General features: G+C 41.2%; 1 protein-coding gene and 1 long non-coding RNA gene across 2 annotated transcripts in view; one reads left to right on the forward strand and one right to left on the reverse strand.

Annotated features, from left to right (window-relative positions):
• LOC144682023 (uncharacterized) overlaps positions 1-1200 on the reverse strand; it is a 39647-nt gene extending 38447 nt beyond the window's left edge. The window contains exon 1 of the long non-coding RNA XR_013576907.1: positions 1067-1200. This is a non-coding gene — a long non-coding RNA (uncharacterized LOC144682023). The remainder of the gene's footprint in view (positions 1-1066) is intronic.
• A 2491-nt stretch (positions 1201-3691) lies between these two features.
• On the forward strand, positions 3692-7146 carry irx3a (iroquois homeobox 3a). Its single transcript, XM_078544264.1, has 4 exons — positions 3692-4250; positions 4773-5787; positions 6482-6548; positions 6757-7146. Exons 1-4 carry the CDS (start codon positions 4038-4040, stop codon positions 6809-6811), a joined length of 1350 nt encoding a protein of 449 aa, XP_078400390.1. The 5' UTR covers positions 3692-4037; the 3' UTR covers positions 6812-7146.
• The last annotated feature ends 1238 nt before the right edge of the window (positions 7147-8384 follow it).

Genomic DNA, 8384 nt, shown 5'->3' on the forward strand with positions numbered 1-8384 from the left:
TTGCATTCAGACAAAGGTGCAATTGTAAAGACCAACACTGGATCCAGTTATTTGCCAAGGAAAGCGACGGGTTTAAGTTATATTATAGGAATTATATAGGTGTTATAAACCAATCCCAAAGGATCCTAAATATCTTGCGAGATAAATCTCACTATGGATTTGAATGTGACGGATCGATTACATATGCGTAATGCATATTCCGATGGGACTTCCAGTCGTGGTGTTTAACATTAGGGAAATATAAATATTTTTAAATGAGCAAAATAAAACTCAATCATGCTTCGCGGTCATTAAAAGTCTATTTACAGTTCACTGCGGAAGTCTCAGTGAGGGACAAGCACTGGTCCAACTTTGTTTTACCAAAAAAAAGGATCGGTTTCAGATTATGGAAGATTTTATAGCGTTCACTTTAACCATGACTTCTTATACATTCCCTGAAGAGGTTTATAAGTGTAAAAGGAGTAACGAGTGTTAAAGAGGAGTCATAAATCAGCAGCTGGCCAGCGGCTCCTGACACCGCCCGGAGATGCGGCACGTGTCATGGCCGGGGTCCGAGTGCCTCAGAGCGGGGAACTGTCCCAGCCGGGTCCGCCGTTTAAGACAGCTTCATCCACTTGGCCGTTTTAGAGCGCGAAACGAGTCCGTCTGACCTTTTAACTTTCTTTCAATCCTTGATCAGAAATTAACGCTGCAAAAGTACATGAAATAATAAATAATGGCGCTTCCCGTTTGATGACTCCCCTGTAATGAAATCTCGACATGAAGCTTTTGCCCCGAAGGAAACATTGATCCTAATAGCGTAATGGCCTTCCCCTGGAAGAACGCGCAAAATATGCAATAATTTCTTACTTAGCATAAACTGGTATCAAAAGCATTGTGCCACAGGACTGAACCAGTGCCTGTTTGCTCCTTATAAGCATTTAATGCTTTATTACTTAACAGTTATAATTATTCTTTGCATAAATCATTTTAAAACGACTAAGTATTGAAAAGCATCTTGATGGCACAATAATTTAACGAAGCCACTAAGTCTTCAAAGGGTTAATAACAACAACATATTCAGTACCATATGTCCCCGAAAATCAAGAGGCTGGCTTATTCACTCGACTAATTGATTTTTGTACAGTGTGTACTTCAGCCGGTAAAGTTACTCATTAAATTAATTGATTATGAGTGCGTTGATGCTGTTGCAGATGTCAATGACAGAGGAGACATGTTTCTTACTGAGCATATTTAAACTAGTCACAATCCACGTGTCTTTCAGTAAGTAACAAACATCTAAATTACTGATAGCACGATATGAAGTACGCTCAGTGACACGGGGCAAATCACATTAGCATAACAATATAGAATCTATAGAAAGGCAGCGTCCAAACGCTCGATGCCCTGACCTCCAATTCCTTACTGATCTTTCTGGCTGCATCACCTGTGCTCCAACATTTGCTCTTTCCGCCTTTTTGCTTTTTGTCCAATGTTAATCATTGTTTTCGCTCATTTCCCCATTGTCTCACTTTCCTAAACCCTTCCCGTTTCCTAGATTTAGTGCTCCGGCCTTCTGCTCAACACATTCTTCACACATTTGTTTGAAATCACTTTTTAGCGTTTTCCCTCCGTGTTTTCCTATTCTGATCTTTTTCTATTCTTTCCTTGTGATCTGCTCTCTTTAATCTCAGTCCTTCAGTCTGTTTATTTCTTGTCCTTAGTCTGCCTCTCTACTTCTATTTGCTTTAGATTATCATATTTTCAGTCTGTGTTCTTGGCTTTTCATTCTTACTTTTCCTCCTGTCCTTTCATCCCCCTCCCTTCTCCTGTCCTCTTTGAGTGTTTAATCTTTTTCGTTTTTCCAAAGATATGTTCAATGCCTCTTTTCCATTTTTTCTCCACACTTTTACTCTCCACCACTACCTTCTCATGCCGTTTCTGGACCCATTTCTATTCTCTGCACTACTTTGCGCTGGTGTGATCGCTGCCTTTACTCTCACATATGCGAATGAAGAATTTCCATCCTCTTGTCTAGAGGCGCGGACCCACAATATTGATTTTTTTCAAGATGATTAGAATTCTGTCTACATGGCACACGGCAATGTATTTGAAGTAATTAATAAGCTAATAATCCACCTCCCCCGTCCTCCCTTCAAATAGCCTGCCCAGAAATTGGACTGAGGCTCATTCCGCCTCAAGCCTTGCTCAAATCAAACTTAAACAGCGACCAGCTCTCCAATGTGCCGCAACGCCGATCTATAACCAAAAGATGTAGATGGGTCTTTGTCCTTGTAAAATCGCTAAGCACGGATCGCATCGAAAACCCTGCCCTGCACAGAAAACAGTCCTTCTGAAATTAATGATCTAAAGTTTAATAAAGCAGCTTTTTTAAAAAAAAACTATGCAGGCAACAGGGTCCTAGAGTGTGCGCAAAGTCGTACCGCGGTGAATTCCTCCCACGCCAAACATTCACTATCGCATAATGGAGAACTAAGGGCAAGCACTGAACTGCTATTGAAAATGTATGAGTCCAGATCACACTGAGCTATTTCTTGCATTCTTTCTGTTTAAATGCTCGACCCGATTAAAGAACAAAAAAAAATAACGTCTGATTTCTGACATCTCTCTCAAAAATCAGTCAATTATTCGATTTCTAATTTGTATTCCCACTAAATTCAATAGTCTAATTTATCACCTACCGTCACTTAACAAGACCAGAAAAATAAAATCTAAAAATTACTTTATTCTTCAAACAATGGGTGGACGATTATCTGACATCAAATACCAGAAAGATGAGCCATAAAGCGATTAGATGTGGTACATACAGATTTAATATATTGATTCGGAGAATTTCAATTCAGAGGCTTGCTTCACTCTAATCCGCATTTATTACAACCTCGTGTTTGGCTTTATCATGCAGACCTATCGTTTGAGAACACCACAGCGTAGCAAGGAACAGGGAATAAACAACGTGGGGTCATAAATTTGCTAATTACAGTTTAGGGCCAGGACAAAAAGTGATAATGAGTTTGGTATGAAGGTGCTGGTGTTTGTGCCTTTCACACCGCGTATTTACCAGTGTAACCACGGGACTGGCAGCTTCTGGGGTTTTGCGTCGGATTTCTTTTTGTGTTTTAAATTTGCCTTAGTCCGCTTTGATGTAAAGTGGTGACTCTATAACCGTTTGAAGTCCATTATTAACACCGAATTAACTCGATCCTGAACTATATCGCCCACTCTCTGCCTACGCAGAATTGGTTCCTGCAGCGTAAGAAACACCAGCTCTTTTTTTTAATAAAAAAGAAACTAATCCATTTGGTACCAATAACTTCCTTTAAGAGGACAGATATCAGGATGAAAGCCGAAGTATGTGCATTCTGTCTCTGCAGCACCAAAGCTAAGTATCTGCTTAACAAAGTTAAAACAATGGGTTAGGGAGAATAAAGTTTTGTCAAGCTGGTTGTAAAAAAAAACTACATCAAAGCGATTTCAACTTGTTCGGATGCCGTTTTGTCTTACTTAGGTCGGTTTTCTCTCTCTTGTTTTCTTTTAGTGCCAATTATAGTTCTACAAATGCGCAGCTTTTAAAAAGAAAACCCCGTGGCAAAAAAAAAGTGGGAGGCCAATGTTCTTCTTTAAAACATTTGGGGCGGGCGTGTTTTTTGCCGGAGAGCTGGTACTGATTGGCGATCGCAAACTGCGACTTGAAAGCAACTGAAATAAAAGATCGCGACGTCAGTAAATAGATTTGGAAAAGACACGCTCTGTGACAAAGGCAGAGATTGAGTAAAAGCTGCGGCGGACCCTAAAGAAATAGGAGGGGCTTAGCTAATGCCAGAAATGTCAATCAGGCCATCAACTCCGAATAATCTCTACGAATCTGTTAGGACCTGACCTGGGCACCCTCAGATCAATAGCAAGTTGAGAGAGCGATCGGATCGGTTACAGTGCGCGCCTGCATGTGGAAACGTATACTTTCAGTTGAATCTCTAGCATTAAAAGTGGATACTCTGGCGCTTTCTGCACAGCGATTTCTCTCGCATTAGTCACTGACCATGTCTTTCCCACAACTGGGATATCAGTACATTGCTGCTACTAGGCCACTTTACCCAGATCGCCAGGGCATATCGTCTTCCAGGGCTGGGAGCGATCTGACGGCGTCCGGCGCTGCCTCTACTGTACTAACCATGTATGGATCCCCTTATGCCGCTCAAGGATACGGCGCCTTTTTGCCTTATGCAGCCGATCTCCCCATGTTTCCTCAGCTGGTAAGAACATTTACGTCAATTTGCTCTCTCCTAAGTCCCTCAATGCCGGTAAATCATTAAAAAAAAAGAAAGAAAAAAAAAGTTTGCTGCGATTATGAAAACAGGACGCGGGCTGAGGAAGGGGAGCGGTGACTCTGCCGTTTTTAATAAAGACAATTGTTTCAACAACAAAAAAAAAATAACCGTTTCCATTTCCACTGTCGAGTTCTCTCCCTAAAAGTTTTTCAGGCTCTTTCTGGATTGCGTTTGTCAGTTTCACTGGCGCTTCCTTGTCAATTTCACTTGCAGATTTCCTTTTTGTGGCAGCTCCATTTTTGTTTTGCTCCTTGCCAGTTTTAACTCTTAAAAAACTTTCTCGCCCCCATTTCTTTCATGCCACCCTCCCACCACAGCACCCGCATAATCCTTTAACCTGTTAGTTGCGTAGAATGTATTTCAAATAATAATGATGTTCCCACCCTACTTCTCTGTTCTAAATTGACCACTTTTTTTTTTGCTCTTGCTGTTTGTGTTCCTGTCCAGGGTGCCCAGTATGAGCTAAAGGAGAGCCCGGGCGTGCAGCATCCCGCTTTTCCTCATCACCACGCCGCCTATTACCCTTACGGCCAATACCAGTTCGGGGACCCATCCAGGCCGAAAAACGCCACCAGGGAAAGTACCAGCACTTTGAAAGCGTGGCTGAACGAGCACAGGAAAAACCCATACCCCACGAAAGGAGAGAAGATCATGCTGGCCATTATCACGAAAATGACCCTGACCCAAGTGTCGACGTGGTTCGCCAACGCGCGCAGGAGGCTTAAAAAGGAGAACAAGATGACTTGGACGCCTAGGAACCGGACTGACGAAGAGGGCAATTCGTATGGAAGCGATCCGGACATGGAAGGGGAGAAAAAGGAGGACGACGAGGAGATCGATTTAGAAAATATCGATACGGAGAATATTGAGAGTAAAGAGGACGAAGACGAGCACGACACGGACTTAAACTTGGACTGCAAACTAGACGGCAGAAGTGATTCGGAAATCTCAGACACTTTTGATGACTTGAACAGTTCAGAGGAGGGTTTCCTCAAATCGGTGGTAAAAGATAGCAGAGTGGCTGAAGAAAAACGGGGCGACCTTTCGCCTGAGATCTCAGGACAGCCCAGTGGCGATCAGACCAAAAGCAGCACCGAGAGGAAGAGCCCCGTCTCCCCTCCGCCCGAGAACAGCCTCTCCATAAACCAGAAGCCTAAGATCTGGTCTCTGGCTGAAACGGCCACCACGCCGGACAACCCTCGCAGGTCGCCCCAGATCAGCGGCTCTCCTGCGGGGCCTGCAGGCTCGTCCCTCCTGGGCCAGCACAGACTTTTCGCCTGCCCCATGGGCAAATTTCAGAACTGGACGAACCGAACCTATTCTCACCACCCCCTGGCTTTAATTAATTCCAATCACTTCCTCGGACTCAGTGCTGGCCAGGCAGTCCCCGCTGCCGGTGTCCCCGCATTTTGCACAGTTAGAGGCGAGGAGCGGGCTCAGTCAGCAGAACCCACGGGAACAGGTACATTTAACTAAAATCATACACACACACACACACACACACAATGCTCGAAGCCAGGCTTTGAGAATACCCTACACAATTCGCTAGGAGAAAGGCCAACTTAATACAAAAAATAAATAACATCTGAATAATACTGAATTAGCAACCTTAACAGTTGGGCCTTTTTTTTAAAGTTCAAATTTAAAAGGAAACACTAACTCAAAGATGATCTCCAAAGGTATCCCTACTATTCCGAATTAATTTTATTTGCTGGGGTTAATATCGGTCTTAAGGTTATTTCTTCATCTTTTTAAATCGATACTGAGATTTTTACATCCTGCTCACGAAAAGTCCCATTGCTCAACTGTAACCAAATACAAGATAGAGCTGCTACAAGGTGCAATCAAAGTAATGGGATAATGATTTTTTGATGGTCAAAATTGCATTTATAACAAACTGATCTTCAGCACCAGCTTAAAAGATAATTTAAAATTTGATTACAATAACTTTTTCCAGTAAGTATTACATGACAAAATGGGACCTATGTAATAAGATAACACTTATCCTATATTGTATTCAGATCACTTTATCCTTTAAATCGTATAATTGGTAACGATTCCATAATAAAGTTGAATTTCAGAGTCTGTCTTTTGAGAAAAGGTGGACTCGGTAATGGCGAATAATATCAATTCTAAGAGCTCGTTATTATTTACAGATCGAAACAGTGCCTTGGAAATAGAGAAAAAAATAGTAAAGACAGCTTTTCAGCCGGTTCAAAGACGGTAAGAAACATATTTCATTCTTCACTGCAAATTCCCACGATTTTACACCAGTCTAGAGATCTTTGCAGTAATAGGCGTCCTGTGTACCTTTCACCGCAGTTGAACTACACTCAAAACTTAAATTACAACATTTTATGCAAAATATGGATGTCAAACTTTATTACAAAAAATTGCCAACACTGATCCACAATAATTTTATTCGTTTCAGACCCCAGAACCAACTCGATGCAGCCATGGTTTTGTCGGCGCTCTCCTCCGCATAGTCCATTTTGGCTTTTTTTTTAACTTTATTTTGTAACCATTTCCTTGTTAAATGGAATGTAAAAATGTTTTTTCCCTGTATAGTTTAACCTGTAAGCATGTATGTGTACTAAGCTAAAATTGCTAATGTAATACTAGCCGACAGGGCGTGTATCAATTAGTTGAGTTTGTGACATAAAGTGGAACCCAGTTTTTTTTGTAAGTCCAGTGAGAATTAGTTATCACCTGGTGTTCGAGATGTTTTGTATATACCGCAAACAAAAATGTACATACGTGTGAACGAAATTGTACAAGAAAGTATATATTTTTGGCTAATAAATGAACAGTTACGACTTTACCTTTGTGTCTGTATTTTCAAAGCTGTCACTCTGTAGCTATTCCCTAGGAACCTTTCAATATTCTGTTCACTATGTACATTGAGATGTATGATTATCAATTGACATTTCAGCCAACAAAAAAAAACAAAATCCGTGTTGAAAAATTTCCCACATAAATGCTGCCTGAAATTCTGTTCTTTTAGAATGCCTATTGATCCCAGCAAAGGAAGATTGTAAGCGGCTTAACTGGAAACTTTGAAATACCTTTTAAAAAGATTTTTTTTTTTAAAAAGGAAATAACATTTGTAAACACATACGATTTCCTCTGCACTCTTTTTAAATGCTGGTGCTTTTAGCGTGAACCTTCAGTTACCATACATCGCTTATCGCAGCTAATTGTTAAGCTATTCCCAAGTGCCGAAAGAGTGCTGCGATTAAATTGCCACGCTTAGTTTTAAATATTATTAAGGACACCGAAATATTGCATTCAAGTATAGCTTCGGCGTTTGTTTAGGTATGACATTTGTAAAGCAATGTTTTGGAAATCACTGTGTTGTGGGTTTTAGTAATATCTTCACTGGTTGCAAGAAATCATAGTTTCACATTATGGTTAAAAGATACGATTTCAGTTAAAAAATCACGGCAATATTTTAATGCGGGATGATTGTAGATGCTTGAGACACTTACGCAGTATAATGACTAAATGACTTGTATAATACCAGACCCCCGAAGGGCAGACACTGATGTGTTGGGTTTTGGACTGAGTCGGGCTAAGAGCGCCTCCTACAGGTAGACATTCTGAAATGCCACAGTAATAACCAGAGAGAACCGACACAGATTAATGGTGGTACATCATGGGGAGAAAAGAGTCATAAAACGGCAGCTGCCTAATTCACTCCTGCTACGTTCAAACCGCTCATTTTGTAAAATTTGATGGTCTGTGCGAAAACTATATTAACTTTTATTCACAGCGCAGATTATTTTCAGAGCTGTGGGATTGGGTCAAAGCTGTTATTTATCCTCGGTGTTTTGAAAAACCTAGCTGTGAGTTATGAAATGATCGAGGTCACAAGTCAGGCTCTAATCGGTTCCCAACTTTTTACAGAAGTTGCCGAGTTGCTCCTTGGGAGTAAGCCAACTTCTTGCCTCCCGTGAATAGTCATTCACAGGAAAGGAAACATTTTCCGCGAATGAAATGTGCAGAATTGTTTCAACAGGCCCCTGCCAGTTGTCTCTGCTGACATATGTGTAATTGTTA

This window comes from Cetorhinus maximus, chromosome 6 (assembly GCF_964194155.1).
Source record: "Cetorhinus maximus chromosome 6, sCetMax3.hap1.1, whole genome shotgun sequence".
NCBI lineage: Eukaryota > Metazoa > Chordata > Chondrichthyes > Lamniformes > Cetorhinidae > Cetorhinus > Cetorhinus maximus.

Coding starts and splice junctions, on each gene's coding strand:
- irx3a (XM_078544264.1), top strand. CDS start 4,038: ATGTCTTTCCCACAACTGGGATATCAGTACATTGCTGCTACTAGGCCA. Junction 4,251..4,772: donor TCCCCATGTTTCCTCAGCTG/GTAAGAACATTT, acceptor GTTCCTGTCCAG/GGTGCCCAGTATGAGCTAAA. Junction 6,549..6,756: donor TTTCAGCCGGTTCAAAGACG/GTAAGAAACATA, acceptor TATTCGTTTCAG/ACCCCAGAACCAACTCGATG.